Source organism: Papaver somniferum, chromosome 2 (assembly GCF_003573695.1).
Source record: "Papaver somniferum cultivar HN1 chromosome 2, ASM357369v1, whole genome shotgun sequence".
Lineage (NCBI taxonomy): Eukaryota > Viridiplantae > Streptophyta > Magnoliopsida > Ranunculales > Papaveraceae > Papaver > Papaver somniferum.
The window spans coordinates 98,747,408-98,768,277 of NC_039359.1; the positions used below are offsets into that span (position 1 = coordinate 98,747,408).

Below are 20,870 nucleotides of genomic sequence, written 5' to 3' on the forward strand. Positions count from 1 at the left end.
AGTGGAAATAGTTTTTACGCGATCTCCCACTACCTTAAACTGTCACCACTTACAGGAGATTGATGTGCTGCTATAAATAGGTTTTTGAACCTATGATCTGATAACGAACGACAACTAAGACTCATCACTGTCAAGTTATCAAACACTTTCATAGGATTTCTCTCGTCTACACATATAATCATCTTCATGGCAGTTCAACACATCACATCACCTACAGATCAATTTTCATTGATCTCCCCACAATCTCAGCTTCCCTCCTTACAGACCGAGCCTTCTCCTCCTCTTATGACCGAATTAAACCTAGAACGTCCATTGTCTTGGTTTAGGCCAGGGTACTACAGATTAGTCTCTCGAACTCAAAGTACTTCCCTGCAGTACATTTGTTTAAAGGTTCAGACGATTTGCAACTTCGAGCACCTGCTTCATCGAGCACTTGCCTCCTCCACCACTCTTTTACCAGATAACCTGTGAGTCGTTTTTAACCACAAAGACTATGACTTGAAAGTAGTTTTAAAAGAAAGGTTTTTTTTTTTTGCATGAAACACGGTCGAACTTGGTCATAAAACTCCATTCAGCCTAAGTTCGGCTATCCGTTCTTCATTTCTTAGTCGAACTTAGTCCAAAAAATCCCTTAAAAAATATCATTTTAATATTTTGGCCAATCCAAGCAACAAAAAGTCATTGAAACTCATTGTCAAGTTTCAATGAGTTTCAATGTCTTAGTATCCCAAACATATGCTCTCTTTTTTTCTTGGTTTTGAATTATAAAATCTAAAAACCTAATTTTTTCCAAAAATCTTCTTCTTGTTCTTTCTCTCATCTACTAACACTAATCCTAACTCTAATATGTATGATTTAATATTAATAATATATTAACTAATCTAACTAAATCTACCACTAATGAGTAAAGGATATTTAGGCCATTGACTAAATATCTGGATAAGTGGCATTTTATTTTACTTCGTAACGAGCCATTTTTTTTTTACTAGGAAAGAAATTATGTATTGAGAAAAACTCAGGCTACATAGTCATTTTCAATTTGTGCCTTTAATTATCCAGGTCTAAAAATACTAGCCTTTTCATTATACGCCTCTTTGGTTAATAAATGCGCTACATTATTAGAATTTTTTGGAGTAAAACTACAACTCAAATTTTCAAAAGAATTAAGCAAATATAAACAGTCCAAGATGACATAGTTTGTTGTCCACTTTACAACATCATGATTACCCTGCCTCTATTACATTCCTGTTATTTCCCTCCAGATGTAGATTACATATATCCATCTCCTTTATCCATGTAATTGCTTGCAGTGCTCCTAACATTTCTGCTTGTTTCTCATCGAAATATTTCAATAGAATGGTCAGTACGCCACTATAGTTCCCTGCAAAATTGCGACAGATTAGTTCAATTTTATACTTATTTGAATTTACATGAAAACTGGCATCAAAATTGATTTTCTCCATGGATGAGCTTGGTTTTTCCCATCCTACAGTTCTGTTAACTTTAACACTTCCTAAAGGCCTAATGGATATTATGTATTGTTGAGATTTATCCCACTCAATCATATATTGTTTGGTCTGAGAAACTAACGAAAGACTAGCTAGGTGTCTTTATGCGTTCAAAAACTAACAGACACCTGGACTTCCATATGAACCACATAACAAATCCTGCCTACGAATATTAGATCCTGCACTAACAAAAAACCACTCATTGAATAAAACATTAATATATTTGTTATTGATCATGTTAGCATAGCTGGAATCAAACAAATTCCAAACTTCTTTGGTATAACAACAGTCAATGAATAAATGTTGAAGAGATTCTTCTTGACACCTGCAAAAGGGACATGAAGAGTTTATATTTGGAACAAACCTTGGTATATTGCTTCTCACCTGCAAAAATCCTTGTATGCACCTCCATAAAAACATGACTATTTTTGGAGGCACACATGTTTTCCAAAACAAATTCTAGGGAAAATTTGAATCGGATATAGAGTTTATATCATGTCTCTTACTAAGAATAATTTTATAAGCCGATTTCACACTGAATAAACTGAAAGATTTTAGAGATGAATAAGAAGTAAAATATTTATTAAAATTTTGATAAAGATGTACAAAAAGAAGAGAGTGCCTTATAAGGATGTTGCAGACAGACTGTATTGTCCGTTGGAAGACAGTCTGTCAGTTACAGTTATTAACAAAAAAGGAAAGATGAAAAGTGTATGAAACACACATTTACAGTTATACTTTCTATTACATAGCTACTAAGACATTGACTCAGTCATAGCAATACTCAGACATTCTGAATCTTTACCGCCCCCCTCAAGCTGATATTGATGTAAGCAGAGCAGCTTGCCAGCTAAAGACAGAAACACATAGTGAACTAATCCCTTTGTAAACATATCAGCTAACTGATTTGCAGAAGAAACATAGCTGACGTGCAGAAAATCAGAACTGACTAATTCTCTGATGAAATGGTAGTCAATCTCAATGTGTTTTGTTCTGGCATGAAATACTGGAACAATGTAAATGGTGTATTGATAGACATATCCAGTTCATTTAATAGAAATGAAAGCCATACCACTTCATCTGCAGCAAGATCAAGAGACTTGTATTCTGCTTCTGCTGAAGATTTGGATATAGTGGGCTGCTTCTTTAATCTCACCATGACACTAAAGATGAACCTAAGAAGACACACATTCCAGAAGTAGATATTCTTGTGTCTGGGCATCCTTCCCAATCTGAATCTGAGTATGCATAAATATAACTAAGATCACCAGCTGAGAGCAAAACTTCAGTGCCAACAGTTCCTTTCAAGTACCTAAGTATTCTTTTGACCAGCAGTAAATGTTCATCAGTTGGATACTGCATAAACTGTGCAACATAATTCACACTGAAACATATGTCAGGCCTTATCATTGTGATATATTGCAGAGCCCCCACCATTTTTCTATACTCAGTAGAATCTGATAAAGGAACACCAGTAGAGATAGATAGTCTTGGACCCTTTGTAACTGGTGTTTTGGAAGGTTTACAATTGAGAAGATCATATTTCTGCAATAATTCCAGTGTATACTTTTTCTGAGTTAACAAGAGTTGTTGATTGTTGTTCTGAAATTGTGCTTCTATTCCCAAGAAATAATGCAAAGTACCCAAATCTTTCACTGGATAGATATTCATGAGAAAGGACACAATATGATCACTCGGTGTTGAAGAAGAACATGTTAGGATAATATCATCAACATAAAGAAGAATCAAGGCCATTGATGTAGCAGTTTGATAAATAAACATAGAATGATCACATGCTGATCTGGAGAAGTCAAATTCTATCAAAGAGCCACAAAATCTCTCAAACCAGGCCCTTGGTGCCTGTTTGAGTCCATATAGGCTTTTCTTGAGCTTACACACATAGTCTGGATGTTGATAATCTTCAAAGCCCTTGGGATGCACCATATAGACATCTTCATCAAGAAATCCATGCAAAAATGCATTACTGATGTCTAATTGCCTAATAGACCACTTTCTGGAAAGTTCCAAAGTAAGAATAACTCTGACAGTTGTTGCTTTTACCACAGGGCTAAATGTCTCAAAGAAATCTACTCCATCAAGCTGATTGTAGCCTTTTTTTACATGTCTAGCCTTCAATATTGCTATAGTACCATCTGCTCTCAATTTAATCTTGTAAACCCATTTATTTCCAAGTACATTGTAAGCTGGATCATTTGGTACTAAAATCCAAGTACCATTTTCAAGTAAAGCTATGAACTCATCCTGCATTGCTTTGAGCCATCCAGGATGTTTAACTGCAGTCTTGAAAGTTTTAGGTTCCATTAAATCTGATGTAGTAGCTTGAAAAACAGCATGAAGAGGATACTTGATCATACAATGAGAAACAAAATCAGAATGTAGTGGTTTTGAATTTGAGATCCCTGCTTTGGATCTAGTATGAATAGTAGATACTGGAGCAGTAGAAGGTATAGAAGTATCATTTGAAGAAGCAACATTATCAGAAGTAGTAGAAAGCTCAGAAATAGTTGTTGGTGAAGAAGTTTCAGCAAAAGGAAAGCAGTCTTCATCAAAATTAACATGAACAGAGATGTGTGTCTTCTTACTTGTAATCTCATAGCACTTATATCCCTTATGAATAGGACCACATCCCAGAAACACGCATTTTGCAGACTTAGGACTGAACTTATAAGCTTTATAAGGTTCTAGATTTGGGTAGGAACAACATCCAAAAACTCTAAAGAAAGAGTAATCTGGTAATGTATTGAATAAGACTTCATATGGAGATTGAAAATGTAAAACCTTAGTAGGAAGTCTATTTATAATGTATGTTGCAGTCAAAAAAGAATCATACCAGAAATGCTTTGGAAGAATTTCCCATTTCTGTTATATGTTTGTACTTCCTCTCTGCCAAACAATTTTGTTGATGTGTATGAGAACAAGAAGATCTTAAGACTATCCCATTTTGATCCAGAAAATCCTTGAACTGACCTTTTACTAACTCCAAAGCATTATCACATTGAAAGAATTTAATATAAGTAGATAAAATATTCTCTGAGGTAGCTTTAAAATGCTGAAAACATGACAAGCTATTAGCTCTGCTCTTCAAAGGATAAATCCAGTGGTATCTTGAATAATCATCCACAAACAAGATATAGTACTTGAAACTTAAAGAAGACACAACAGGTGATGGACCCCAAATATCACAGTGTACCAAATGTAGTGGTGATGAAGTAATCCTTTTGGAATCATAAAATGGAAGTTTATGATTTTCACCTTGTTGACAAGCTTCACACAAGCAATCACTTGCAGTCAGAGCTGGAAGAGGAGAAGTACTAGCAATATTTTTGAGAACTAAATCAGATGTATGACCCAGTCTATTGTGCCAGATAGAGGTATTGGATGATGATGTACTATCAGTTAAACCAAATAAAGTAATACCTTCCATGGGATACAAATTGTTCTTAATTTTTCCTTCATCCAGAATTTTCCTAGTCTTCACACATTTGATTTCATAACCCCAATCAAAAAAATCTACTGAGACTTTATTATCCTTTGTAAACTTAGCAATGGATAAGAGATTTTGTTTGATAGTAGGAACATATAAGACATCATCAAGATGAAATTGTGCTGAATTTGTGTCAAGAACAATATTACTTGTTTTCTCAATTGGTAATGATATACCATCCCCTACCATTACTTTATCTGTTCCATCATACAATTTAGTATTCCCCAAAAAGCTGAATATCTTTAGTCAAGTGACTTGTAGCACCAGAATTAGGTAACCATACTGAAGCAACATTGTGATATGAGCTACCCACTGAGACAGAATTAACTTGAATTGAAGAAAAGGATTGTTGAAGAGTATTTTAGGCACCACTAGCATTGGACTTGTCCTTTTTGGTAGTACCATTTGAGGCTTTATTAGGAATATACCTAAAATGACTCCTATTTGTTGTGTGTCCTGTCTTTTTACAAATTTGACATTCTACTTCATTAAAATCATGGATAATAGATTTATTCTTATGATTCTCAGGCTGAGATTTAGAAGTAGATGCACCATGAGAATTATTATGCTTAGTATAGTACGTGTATGGGTTGTCGTAGGCTCAACAAATTAATAAAGATATTTCCCATTAATTAACTGGTAATATAGCGGTAGTAAGAGATCGTTCCCACAAAGAGCTGTTTAATTGATAGGTTATTTGATCAGCAAAATAAAGTAAATAAAAAAGGGGGTTTTGTTGTGAGATAGATAAAAACACAATAAAGAAGAAATAGATGATTAATGAATCCTTCGATGTTACCAAGCGTTAACAGGATTAGAATACTTATTTATCTTTCGTTGGAATCATGCATCACCAACCGTAGAATAACAGCTAGATCAGTGTTATCCCAAAAACTCCTTCATTCACTGGATACGAAAGTTCTCGACTACCAGATTCTATCCAACGAACCACCAAGTAGTAGATCACTCAAGGTGTAATCCAATCGAACACCTTAAGATTTGTGAATTTAGGTTGATACCAGTAGTTAAACTTTTAAATCAAGGTTCACTTGCCGATGTTGTCTTCACACACGATTGCTCCAAAGAATCCCTCTGTAAGGTCTCGTGATTTCTACTTGTGTAGAGAGTTAATCGACGATTACTTATCTCATAACTTTCACTAGAAATAGAACAATCAATAAACTAATCTAGTATGCATCCCAAATCAATCTAAGAATCATTCATAAACCTTAGATATGGTAAACACAAACGATGATGATAAAAACTCTCAAATATATTTGTATTATTAATAAAGCTTCACTCTTGGAACATTGTATTCATCCTTAATCAACAAAGGATTTAGCTACTCATATTACAAAGAAGATGACAATGGTGGTTTCCCCCTAAGGGGTAAACCCTAGGTTTTGATATAGAACTTGTGATATGAGAACGATTGATTTGATTTTACATAACCTAATACCTTTTTATAGGTTTACATTGCTTGGTCTCCAAGTATTTAGTTCGGTTCAAGAAACCCGACCCGAAATAACGACCCCAAACATGTCCTTAGGCCTTCCAAGGTGTTAATACACGTGTTCCACTTGCTAAGTTCGCAAACCCAGTCCGCGAACTTCAAATTCCAGCAGATATTTTCGGAATTAAAGTATGGAACCCGTCCGCGAACTTTACTGTCTTAGGTATTCAATAAAAACTCGTTTTGGTCACAACTTCTTCTTCCGAACTCGGAATGACCTCATTATTTTTGCATTATTTTTATCTTTCAATTATATTCAAGATGATGATGAGAAATCCTTAATTTGAATGAGTTAAGATCCGTCTTTGGCCCATCTCTTGATTTTGAGCGTTTTGCTCCTTTTCGTCGCACTTCTTCCACTTCTCTTGGACTTGGGCACTTGGATACTTGGAATACTTATTTTCTTATCTCTTTTCAGCATTTTGTAACTCCTTTTTGGATGATTCACCTATAAGATACAAACAAGAGAAAGCAATAGTAATAATACGACTACATGCAAGAATAATAGCTAAAACAAGTATGGAATGTATACTAAAATCATATGAATTATGCACTTATCAAATTTCCCCACACTTAGCTTTTTCTAGTCCTCGAGCAAACTAAATAAAACTAATCCTAAATACAACAACTCCATGTTATGAGGATACGGTTACTCTTAGTATGAATAACAGGACTTTAAACCCCTAGGTGTCCCTAGTAGACGAGTTATAGTCTCGTGAGGGTTTACAAGAGGTATACCCACAAAACCTACTCCAATTTATCGTCTTGGAAGAACCACTAAGGATAGACACAAAGCAAAAAGGCAAATAATTAGCTTGCATATGTTCTTTAGCTGCAAACATCCCACATACATTCCAATCATCACACATAAGTAATTACTTACGTGTGTCATTCAACCTGTATGCAAAACTCTACTAAGATAGTCATCGTACTTGTTGCAACGTTTGTCACAACACTCGCATACTGAAATCACATGGATAGATAAGAGAATGGAAATAGAAAAGTTAAGTGTGTAAATGTAGACTTAAGTGAAAGATGTTACCCACAATACTTTTATGAATGTCGTCAAAGGAATCTTATTTATAGAGCAATAGTTGAGATAAGCACCCATTTAAATCGACCACATGATTAGATACTCTAAGCGCATGTTCCTTTTCAGCAAGTGTGTGATAGTTGCCTTGGATCCTGCGTTCCACGCTTGCTTAGACGACGGACACGGGGACAACGTTTCACACATACTGCTATCAAAGTGTCAAAAACATCATCAATAGTCTTTTTGACTTGCTATATAATTATGATATGGTTTTTGTTTTCATCGACTATGATTAGTCGACCTATCAGTTATTAGTGTCGACAAATGAAGAGGAGACTTATATATTTTTTTTTTCCGGCTAACTCTTTATGAGTGTAAGACAATTGTCTATGGAGATTTTATATACTCAACCAATGATTACCTTGCTACAACATCCACGGTAGTATTAGGATCCCACCAAATCACTTTAGAGAAACATATAACTGCAAAAATAAAAATAAAGTGATTCAGTAATGATTAATTGCGAGGATGAATATTTCAAACGACTACCATATCTTAGTTTCGAATTCAATTATGAACGTATATATTTAAGGATTTTAGATCGATAAAGTGGAACTCAATCTACAGCCGTAAGAACTGTTTCAACCTAAAAAGGTTTAGTGTGTCATCCTAAATAGCTCATAATTAACTCCAAAAGATGAAGTCTCAAGAATGAAAGATATCAAAGAGTATTATTTGTTTTATTTTTTATACAAGCCAAACATGCTTAACTACTCCCCCACACTTAAACTCAACATTGTCCTCAATGTTCAAAACCGAAAATTCTGATTTCTAACATAACATCCCTGAAAAACTCAAAAACTGTACAAATGGGTAGGGAACTAGGAAAAACATCCTAAACGAAAGTTGTTTGCCTACGTCTTTTATATAACTTTTCAAAAGGTCACTATGTTTCGATAAACGGTTAGACTTCTATGGCCTCCGGACTGACAGACATGCAATCTGAAAAAGTTCTGGAAAAATACCGAAACTCAAATGTCCAGGACAATCCGTCCAACTTAACAGACTACAAATTCAAATTTTCTTTTTGGAAACTAAAGGTGAGTCTGTCCTATTTAAAATTTGGGGTCAACCACTCAAATAAGACTCTGTAAGAAGTCTCGAGAGATATTTTCGTGACAAGTGCGCAGTCAGAATTTTCTGACGAGAATTCGTCAAAACTTTCATTATAGATATAGGACTTGTAAAATATAAGATGGGAATGCAAGATATGATATGAAAAACTAAGAAAAACTAAAACTAAAAGGGATAGAGATACAAAACCGATGGTTTGCCTCCCATTAAGCGCTTGGTTTATCGTCGTCATCCCGACGTTATTGTTATCGTCCGTACACCAATAATCTGAAAATTTGGTAATCCTTCCAAATAACAATCTGCAATTCAAATAATAGCTTCACAAAAACGTTAGCACAAGATATAAATATTGAAGCTATTACTTTATTGAAGTTTCCCCCACAGTTAGTCCTTTCTACACTCGGAAGTGGATAGAGAACATAGAATTCGGGAACTTCAAAAGGTTCCTCAGCTTGGTGAACCTGCACAATACTCGAATCAAACACATGAAGTGGTGGATACTTAGAAGAAAAATAATCCGTTAAAACTTTGGAAGCACACAACTCCAATCTTAAGTGAGGTATTTCTTAAAAGTTGGATTAACAACTCTTTGAGAAGCTACTTCAATCGGATGGAAAGGATCAATAAATATAGAATTAAGCAAAGGATTAGAAAAACCTTGTATCAGATCCTCATCTTTTTTAATTAACAATGAATTATTTACCTCAAGTATACCGTGGTCCTCTATCGAACTATTATTGTCTTCCACGACTTCAATCAATTTGGTTTCATTCTCAATCTTCATTTCTTCAATCTCGTCATCGGTGTCGGAATCTTCCCCTAAAAATTCTAGTTCATTGGTGCAAATACTAGGGTCTTCCGTATGAGTCTCCGACGAAGATAAAATCGGGTCTACTTCTTGCAAATCAATCGGCCTAAAAACATTGTAATACGGATGTTCACTGTAACATTGATATGCATTCGAGAATGTCACAACGTTTCTAACAATGGTTCGGTCATACCAAGGCTCCTCCTTTTGAATAGGAGAATGATCATTATTACGATCTGGAATTGGAATAACTTCATCACTGTTACAAAGGCTTTCCATAGGTTTCTCATCTTTATCCATTTCCTCCTTAAGTTGATTCATGTCTCTCCTTAAGTTGTTTATAACCTCTTGAAGTTCTTGGAGTGATTGATCAACACTTTGTTGATGTTGATCAATACTTTGTAGGCGTAGCTCAATACTTTGTTGATGTTGCTCTAATCCTTCATAATAATTTTCTATTTGCACATGAAGATATTCCATCATGGAAAACATTTGTTCTGCAACACTTGGATAAATATGATTAGAAGCATAACTATCCTCCCATCCTTATGATTGTTCACTTACACGGCCGTCATAAGGTTGTTGACATGTATGAGAATATCCATAAGGTTCCGTGGGATATTGATCATAGCCAAAAGATATGTTTTGATCATACCCATAGGATGGTTGGTAGTTGTCATATGAATGAGATTGAAAATCATATTTATTACCACTTTTGTCAGTGTAATCTTGTGCTCCGTACATGTTATTTCCGTAAGGAAAAATGACGACTCACAAGAACAAAAGAGAATATCAAAACAAAAACCTAAAAAATAAAAATAAACTAAACAAATAACAAATCAATTAGCGAATGCTCCCGGCAATGGCGCCAAAATTTGTATGGGCTGTCGAAGGCTCAACAAATTAATAAAGATATTTCCCACTAATTAACTGGTAATATAGCGGTAGTAAGAGATCGTTCCCACAGAGAGCTGTGTAATTGATAGGTTATTTGATCAGTAAAATAAAGTAAATAAAAAAGGGGGTTTTGTTGTGAGATGGATAAAAACACAATAAAGAAGAAAGAGATGATTAAGGAATCCTTCGATGTTACCAAGCGTTAACAGGATTAGAATACTTATCTATCTTTCGTTAGAATCATGCATCACCAACCGTAGAATAACAGCTAGATCAGTGTTATCCCCAAAACTCATTCAATCACTGGATACGGAAGTTCTCGACTACCAGATTCTATCCAACGAACCACCAAGTAGTAGATCACTCAAGGTGTAATCCAATCGAACGCCTTAAGATTTGTGAATTTAGGTTGATCCTAGTAGTTAAACTCTTAGATCAAGGTTCACTTTCTGGTGTTGTCTTCACACACGATTTCTCCACAGAATCCCTCTGTCAGGTCTCGTGATTTCTACTTGTGTATAGAGTTAATCGACGATTACTTATCTCATAACTTCCACTAGCAATAGAACAATCAATAGACTAATCTAGTATGCATCCCAAATCATTCATAAACCCTACATATGATAAAGACGAACGATGATGATAAAAACTCTCAAATAGATTTGTATTATTAATAAAGCTTCACTCTTGGAACATTGAATTCATCCTTAATCATTGTAGGATTTAGCTACTCATATTACAAAGAAGATGGCAATGGTGGTTTCCCCCTAAAGGGGTAAACCGTAGGTTTTGATGCATAACTTGTGATATTAGATCGATTCATTTGATTTTACATAACCTAATACCTTTTTATAGGTTTACATTGCTTGGTCTCCAAGTATTTAGTTCGGTTCAAGAAACCCGGCCCGAAATAACGACCCCAAACGTGTCCTTAGGCCTTCCAACGTGTTAATACACGTTTTTCACTTGCTAAGTTCGCAAACCCATTCCGCGGACTTCAAATTCCAGAATATATTTTCGGAATTAAAGTACGAAACCCGTCTGCGAACTTTACTATCTTCGGTATTCAATAAAAACTCGTTTTGGCCACAACTTCTTCGTCCGAACTCGGAATGACCTCATTATTTTTGAATTATTTTTATCTTTCAATTCTCTTCAAGATGATGATGATAAATTCTTAATTTGAATGACTTAAGATCCGTTTTTGGCTCATCTCTTGATTTTGAGCGTTTTGCTCATTTTTGTCGCACTTCTTCCACTTCTCTTGGACTTGGGCATTTGGATACTTAGAATACTTATCTTCTTATCTCTTTTCAGCACTTTGTAGATCCTTTTTGGATGACTCACCTATTAGAGACAAACAAGAGAAAACAATAGTAATAATACGAATAAATGCAAGAATAATAGCTAAAACAAGTATGGAATGGATACTAAAATCATATGAATTATGCACTTATCAAATTCCCCCACACTTAGCTTTTGCTAGTCCTCGAGAAAACTAAATAAAACTAATCCTAAATACAACAACTCCATGTTGTGAGGATACGGTTACTCTTAGTATGAATAACAAGCCTTTAAACCCCTAGGTGTCCCTAGTGGACGAGTTATATTCTCGTGAGGGTTTACAACAGGTATACCCACAAAACCTACTCCAATTTCTCGTCTTGGAAGAACCACTAAGGATAGACACAAAGCAAAATGCCAAATAATTAGCTTGAATATGTTCTTTAGCTGCAAACATCCCACATACATTCCAATCATCACACATAAGTAATTACTTACGTGTGTCACTCAACTTGTATGCAAAACTCTACTAAGATATTCATCGTACTTGTTGCAACGTTTGTTACAACACTCGCATACTGAAATCACATGGATAGATAAGAGAATGGAAATAGAAAAGTGAAGTGTGCAAATGTAGACTTAAGTGAAAGATGTTACCCACAATACTTGTATGAATGTCGTCAAAGGATTCTTATTTATAGCGCAATAGTTGAGAGAAGCACTCATTTAACTCGACCACTTGATTAGATACTCTAAGCGCATGATCCTTTTCAGCAAGTATGTGATAGTTTCCTTGGATCCTACGTTCCACGCTTGCTTAGGCGACGGACACAGGGACAACGTTTCACACATACTGATATCAAAGTGTCAAAAACATCATCAATAGTCTTTTTGACTTGCTATATAATTATGATATGGTTTTTGTTTTCATCGACTATGATTAGTCCGAAATTCCAGACCTATCAGTTATTAGTGTCGACAAATGAAGAGGAGCCTTATATATATTTTTTTTTTCCGGCTCACTCTTTATGAGTGTAAGACAATTGTCTATGGGGCTTTTGTATACTCAACCAATGATTACCTTGCTACAACATCCACGATAGTATCAGGATCCCACCAAATCACTTTAAAGAAACATATAACTGCAAAAATAAAAAGAAAGTGATTCAGTAATGATTAATTGCGAGGATCAAATAATAGGATGAATTGACTAACAGTCGTTACATTGTTTGGCCACATCCGAGAGTCAACTACCATGTTTAGTTTAGGGATTAATTTATGCTTCCATACGTTAATCTTCCATACGTTATCCCATCTTTAATTCCTATCTATATCCAAGAGCCACTCTTGGGAAGATTAGTAGGAAAATACTTATGTCACAGCGTGGGCTCTCAAATCGGCAATTAACAACCGCCAGCCATGATTCCAAGCCCATGAAAATATGAAATCAAAACCCAGTCCAAAGCGGGAACTTACTGTTGACAACTTGACTTGTTGCATACAAGTACAATCAAAAAAAAAATCGGCAATTATTAAAACTTTCTTTTTTCATTCCCTGAATTTACCACTGAAATTTTCTTTGATTCGCCTACAACCACAATCATCAAATGAACTTCAAAAATCATACTTGTACAAACAAATGCTCTAAAAATAAACCAAGAATACAAAATCAGTATCAAATCTCGCCACATAAACATCTCAAAAGATATCAAGAACCTCTACAATCGAACGGTTACAAATTGCACAAGAACCACGATTCAACCAAATATCCCTGCAACACACCCTACAAAAAGTGTGCCCGCATGGAATAAACGCCGCACCTTTACTTCTCTCCATACACACACAGCACGCTGTATCATTATTACATCCTCCACCTCCAGCCAGTCTATCTCTTGCCCTCTCGGCATCTTCACTGTCTCCTTCTCGAAGTAATCTCATCAACGATACCCTCAATGGTGGCGATGGTATCGAAGTAGTGGGGCCACCTCTACGATCATCGCCGTCGATTCCTCGTAAATTACGCTCAGCAGCCAACGCGGCAGCTAAATTCAGGCCGGTAAACTCAGCCGGATTCTGACTCACACAGAAAGATTGATTCGGAATCAAAATGCTATTTTCATCTGAAACTGGAATCTGACTCACATTCATTTCCTCATCATTTTCTTCATCTTCTTCTCTTACGTTCATGAGATTGGGAGCTTGATTAGTAGAAGTACTCCAAATTGCCCCACAACAACGGAGTCCCTTAAACCCGAATCGGTTTTTCAGATTCTTCCAACTCCCACTACTTCTCTGATTAACACCATCCATGTCTTCTTCTTCTTCTTCTTTGAGAAATTCCAGCAGTGTTCTTGCTTTACTTTCTCCTTGTACATATGAATCCTGCAAACCCAGAACAGAAATTTCATTAATTTCACCCATTACTTTTCTTTCAACAGCTTGATAAACAAATATCAGTGAAATCAAAATATTTTTGGAAAAGTGAAATCAAAATATTGAAAGAGTGATGATATTAAGAAGATAAGAAAAACGAAATAAGTGAATAATAGTCATAGATACCTATGCATGTAAAAAGGGGCCCCTCATTGATTGAGAAATGTTGGTATTAACTATGAATATCCCGTGAGTTTCTTGATAATCAGGAACAGAGTCCACCACCACTTATTAATTCCTTTTCACAAAATGCACAGGGATGATGAAACGGAGCTCAACTCAGACTGCAAAACAGTGGAATCACAAAATTGGGAAAACCCAGGAAATAAAATTCTTGACAAACTAGAAAACCAAAAGTATAGAATCCAAAATGCATCGGCAGGTGACAGCTTTTACTTTCTTGGACATTGTTTTTTTTGTATACTTTGAAGAACATAAAACTAAACAAAACTGAAGCTTTAAAGATAGTCGAGGTTCTTTACAGGGTTTAGTTCTTTTTTCATGGTTTTCTTATTCAATTTTTTGTAATTTTATACTAAAAGAACTGAACTTTACTGCTAGCTACTGCCTCATTTTCAAGAGTTTGAAGAAGAGGTTTGTTTAGTTGGTGTATCCAATGAAAAATAACTTGGACAGAGAGTGTATATGTTTAATCGATATCTTTAATCGAAATTTTCGTAGGCATAGCCTTGCCAAGTAAGTCGAAACATCTTTTAAACATGCTGCTAATTGAATGTTTATAGGCATATTCGTCTTGTCCAGGATGTTTACAGGCATAGTCGTTTTGTCGAGGATCTTTCAAATATGTTTCTAAGCTGAAGCGGAATGGTGTAGTTTCATCCATTAGTTTTTAAAAATCTAGGAATCTGGTGGAACTCATTAGTTTTCTCTGGCAAGCCTAGTTTCATAGGAGTATTTGCTAACAAACTCCAAGCTTTAAAATCTTTTATCAAGAATTGGCAGAGGATTACTTTTGGTAACTTACATTCTCAATTAGAAAATCTGAAACTTATTATTGAGGTCTTGGATAATTTTGAGGAAGTTATGGGTATTTCTGATGAAGAAGTTGTGGAAAGAGAACAAGCTAAACTGCAGCATTCTTCGGTTTCTATGAATATTGCTAGGAAAGTTAACCAAAGAGCTGAGGAAAAGTGGGCTAAAGTAGTAACACAGGGAATTCCTCATGTCTACATTGCAACGGTTTGAATCAAATTGATTGAAAGAAAGATAATATGTTCGTTACAGGGACTCGACTATTTATAAACTATCTGCATCCAGTTCTCTTTACTCAGCTCACATGTATGCACTGCACACTTACAAACACTCAGCACCACGGCCTATGCTATTACCCTCCCTCAAGTTCAAGGTGGTAGAAAACACCTTGAACTTGACACTTACAAACACTCAGCGCCACAACCTATGCTACCTTGTTGCCGAGCAATAACAATTGTAACAGCAGCAAATAATATCTCCGCTAAGAACCCAAGCGAAACCAACTGAATTGGTAGCTCATACTCGGCACCAAACAGTCACAAAGAATAAGAAGTAGTTATAGGCGCAACAGTTTGTGCTTAACAGGCAGTAGGTGTTGACGAGTGACATAAAAATAAAATAAATGAATAGTAGTGACAGGGGAGAAGTAATTGGTTGGCCCGGGAAAGCGTATAAAATTGAAGTGAAATGAAAACGGGCCTACAGTAATACCGCAAGTGCACGGTCGTCAGTTGTAGCTCGTGCAAGTACGGGTCGATCCACAGAGACTGGGTGTGTTTGGAGTTTCTAGCTATCTGGGCTCTAAATTGGCTATTGGGCTTCTAATTGTGCTTTGGGCTTAGTGGGTTTTTGTAACAATGAAGTGCTTTAGGCCTTGGGCCTTTGAATGATTTTGGAATGAACTGTGAACTTGGGCTTAACAGTTCAATTGTGAACTGGGCTTGGTAACAGTGAACTGGGCCTTTGATTTTGAATTTGGGCTTGGGCTCAGTTGGTCTTGAAGTGCACTAGGCTTGGCCTTTGAAGTGCACTGGGCTTTGAATGTCAATGGGCTTTGAGTACCCTTGACAGTGAACTAGGCCTTTGGTGGACTGAATTAGGCTTTTGCCTTAAACCTGAATTGGACTGGGCCTTTAATTGAGTTCAGGCTTTGATTGAATCAGGCTTTTACTTTAAAAGTGACATGGGCCTTTGTAATGACTGAGAACTGGGCTTGGTAACCTAATGATGAGCTGGGCCTTGAGCCTTTAGCTTGAGCTAGGCTTTGAACCTGGGCTTTTAGCCTTTGGTTCTAAGAATAACTAAGCCTTTTGAGTTAACTGTGGGCTGAACTGGCTTGTGCTGTGAGCCAAACTCAGTTGCAGCAGCAGCAGTGGCTGTAGCACAGGGCAAGAGAAGCAAGCTGGAGCAGCAGCAGGAGAAGTTGAAGTAGCAGGATAAAATAGCAAACAAAATGAAGGACAAGTGAAAGTAAAACAGTGGCAGTGAAGGAATGAGGAAAAGTGACAGTGCAATGAAACTAAACAAGAACAATGGAACCAAGGCCTAAGCCAAGGGCAGGGGTGTGAAGAAGACAGTGAAGTAAAAAAAGGAAAAAAAAGCAAAGCCAAGGCAATGGCTTTAGGCATTCATCTAGAGTGGGAAGAGAACCAGCTTGCTCACAGTCACTAGTGAGCACTAGTTTCTCCCCACTGCTCAATCAACTCAATGCTCTAAGGCTCTAACCTAGCATTGACACACAACAGTAAACTAATCCTAACATTTGAGAAGCTAACAGTTGACAAAACAAGAGAGCCTAGGCATACAACTAGAGTGGGAAGAGAACCAGTTTGCTCACAGTCACTAGTGAGCACTAGTTTCTCCCCACTGCTCAATCAATCCAATGCTTTAAAGGCTTTAGCCTAACATTCACACAAAACAGTAAACATCACAGAGATAACATAGTAACATACACAAATCAGGAGCATTTACAGTGAAATTAAACAGTGAAACATTCTAATTAAACTATCCTAACATAGATTAAACAATGAAACATTAACAAAATTTACAAAATAAAATTAACAGTAACACAGACAATTAACAGCAAACACTAAGAATAAAATTGAAATTAACTGAATTTGAAATTAAAACTAACCTAAACATGGAATTAAACAATAAAGTATGGAATTGAAATTTGGACAGTGGCAGCAAATGAAGAACCCTAAATTAACAGAACCCTAACTGTTTATGAAATTGAAATTAGAATTTTACAAACTAAAATTAAACCTAATTGGTAACTTGGCTAGTCCAAGAACACCCTTCTCTCTACACATCAGTTGCCTTTTATAGTTTTACAAAAAAATATAAACCCTAATTCGAAACCCTAAAATTTTGGGGAAAATCAAATTCTCTCACCAATTTTCTGAATTGAGCTCGACCCATGCTTTGGGTATGTCCCCTTTGCTCTTCTGAAGCTTTTCCTGCTCTCAATTTTGTACTGCAACCCTAGATCGAGTTGTTTCATCAACTCCACACCTAGGTCAGAGAGATGTGGGTTTGAAAAAGCAACTAGGCTAGAGGGTTGGAGAAAGTGATGTTGTCGGGTGGTTGTGGTGGTGGTGTGGTTCGAGAAGAAGGTGTAGCTGGTGGAGGTGATGGAGTTGCAGAGCAGCTCTCTGTTGTTTGGGAAGAAGAGAGGAAGAACCCGATGGAGAAGAAGGGTCCGTTTGGTTGGGTAATAGGGTTCGGTGACTAGGGTGTGAAGCAGGGATAGCGAACTTTGATGACATCGAGTAAAGAGCGTTGGATGATCCCATATAGATTGAATCGAACGGATACGATGGAGAGGTATGTGGCGACCGTTGGATTATGAGATACAACAAAATTGACGACACCAGATGGAGTTAGGTGCTGTAGTGTTAAGCGGAAATATCGAGGTTTGATGCGCAGGCAAAGAAGCGACCGTAGGATCTAAATGTGATCTAATCTGAAGGCTTGGAATTTAGGTACTATGGTTTTTTCAGGGACTTCAGATTTTGATGAACGATGAAGAAGCGACCATTGGATGATGAGATGGATCCGATCTAACGGCTGAGAATGGAGGCGGGTATGGATATAGAAAATGGGTTTGGGTAAGGGTTTTGGGCCTTGGGTATGCCAAGCCCATATCTTCTTTAAGAACAATTCTTCTTCTTCAAGCCCACTTCTAGCTTTTTGGACGTGCGCTCCATTCTTTGCGTCTTCCTTGCGTAATTTCTTCCGGCTTTTCACTACTTTTCTGCTCTTTTCCGCTCTGCTATTCATCCAAACTTTATTTATTACCTAAAAATGCAAAATTAAGTAAGAAAAATATTTATTCTTGAAAACAATGAAAATACAGAATATGGGATAAAATGTAGAATTACTGCACAAAAGATGAGTTAAATGCCAACAAAAAGGGATAAATATATACATTATTTGGCACTCATCAAATACCCCCAAACCTGAATTTTACTTGTCCTCAAGTAAAACAAAACTAAGGAAATCCTACCTATACCACTGTCGCTGGTCTCTCGAATGCATTTAGCGTATGCACTAAGCCTTTTAAACCACTAAGTGTCCCTAGTGGACGAGTTGAAGTCTCGTGAAGGTTTGCTTAGAACGTACCTACAAAGTTCTAGGTCAAAATATAAGCTCAGATTCCATCAAATGTGACATGTGCAAGTCAGTTAAGCTCACAGCAAAATGGAGATGTCAATCTAGCTATCGAAGGCACAATCCTAGCACTGATAACAAAAAGACATGTGATAAGAGTGTAAAGTGTATCTACACATGTGTAAAGAAAGATCGGATGTTATGACTACTAATCACCAAGAGATAGTTTCTCAGGCTAAGAACCAAGGTCGAAATCTAGCTAGCTGTCCGGACTTTACGAGAATTGTGAATGAGTTGGAGGTATTTCACAATTACTCGCGTTGTACATCAATGGCATACACCCTCCTTGCTTATTACAATGAAACAACAAAATGACTCTTTACATGACTCTTATTTACATTGACTCTCTCTTTTATTTTTGGAACAAGAGATGGAATTGATAAATACTTGATTTTTTTTTTTTTTAACAAGAACTTGAAATTGATTTTTACATATGGTAGCTCTTTTGATACATAACAAAAAGAAACAAACAAAAAAAAAAAATTACATGACACTTTGCAAGAGGTAGCCCTTTTTGATGCACCCAGTTAAATTCGATGGTTGTCTTTCTTAATGTAACCTCCACCTTCTATCCCAACCAACCAAAGAACAAGCTAGTCAAGTTTCGTTCAGTATTCTAAAGTGATTGGCAATCGTGACTTCCTATCAAACACCTTGAAGATCGAGGCCATACATGTATTGGTAGATCGTGCGCGTGCAAATTTCTTATCACTATGTGAATTGTGCTAGAATCAGGGTGCCTAAATATCTAGACTAAGACTCCTAAAAATTACATATTTGCACAAGAGTCAACATTTCAAGGTAAATGAGCTCCATTTTTATGATTTTTTAATTTTTTTGATTTTTTTATTTTGATTTTTCAATTTTTTTGGAATTTTTCAATTTTTTCAAAAAGATGGAGTTCTTGTTTTCAATTATGGCATATTATCGTGGTATCTACTCTATACCCCCAAACCTAAACTAAACATTGTCCTCAATGTTTCAAAATATGAACAAAATTATAATACAACATATGAAGAGGATCATGTTGAGTAGAGAAAAAGGAAAGAGAATACCCGATTTCGGCGAAAGCAATATTAGAACTCCGTTATTCAAGGCAAGAATCCAACATATGTCAGCCGAGATCATATTGGATTTAGCAAAATATATACAAAAGGAACAAAAGGGTTTTTAAGAAATTTTATCTACTGGATTATATACAAAAAAATTCACCATACACTAACAATCTAAAGAGTTGAGGATCAACCCAAAAGACAAAGTGTAGAGGTTTCAACAGCTTCACACAATAATAATATGATAGGCATGCAAGTGAAGATGTGAAACAAAATGAGCTACCCCCAAACCTGGATTTTACAGAAGATATAATTTTGAAAACAAAATCGCGCAGTTTCGGGGGTTCATCATGCACAAGGTCTAGCTCGAAATGAACTGTGCTAGGGATGGGCAAACATGCTAATTCCAACTGTGGTTCCTCAAATGTATTATACTTAGAAGCAAAATAGTCCAAGAGGACTTGGGAAGCACACAGTTCCAAACCTAGATTAGGGACTCTCAGAAAAGTCGGTTTGACAATATGGGTACAAACCAAATCTAGGTTGGGTGGAAGGCCATCAGATTGTGACTTATGTAGGACGATAGGCACATCATTATTAATCACATCAACATCTCCTAAGTCTTCTACAAGTGTCATAACATGCTCACAATCATTAAAAAAATCGGCAAGATCACAATCAGAGTCATCAACATCATCAACAGATTCATTCTCATGCATCGGCAAATCAGGAGAAACATCACATGGAATACTAGAAGAAATATCATGCATTAAGGTCGGGGCAGAGAAGCCTAATGTATTTGAACCCAAAGGTTCCATAACATTTTCAGTATAGACATGTTCTTCTAACATAACATCATAGTCATCATCATCATCATGATAGGGATTTTGCCATCTAGGATAATTTTCAATCCTAAGGTCGGAGCTATTACAAGAATAAAACTCTAATTCATGGGGGTGACTCATATCATGTGGTGTTGTTCCTGTTTCCCTAACGGATTCCCATTGATGGGTTTTCTCTGCAATCTCGGCTAAAAAA

General features: G+C 36.3%; 1 protein-coding gene across 2 annotated transcripts; it reads right to left on the reverse strand.

The window, feature by feature from the left end:
- Positions 1-13,268: 13,268 nt before the first annotated feature.
- LOC113353755 lies at positions 13,269-14,719 on the reverse strand. Of its 2 annotated transcripts, XM_026597253.1 has the most exons (2): positions 14,242-14,719; positions 13,269-14,064 (listed from the first exon to the last, which is right to left on the reverse strand). In XM_026597253.1, exon 2 carries the CDS (start codon positions 13,990-13,992, stop codon positions 13,381-13,383), a length of 612 nt encoding a protein of 203 aa, XP_026453038.1. In that variant the 5' UTR covers positions 13,993-14,064; positions 14,242-14,719; the 3' UTR covers positions 13,269-13,380. The 2 variants fall into 2 exon arrangements, with proteins under 2 accessions (XP_026453038.1, XP_026453037.1); XM_026597252.1 differs by lacking the exon at positions 14,242-14,719 and having other exon boundaries at positions 13,269-14,190.
- Between the last annotated feature and the right edge of the window lie 6,151 nt (positions 14,720-20,870).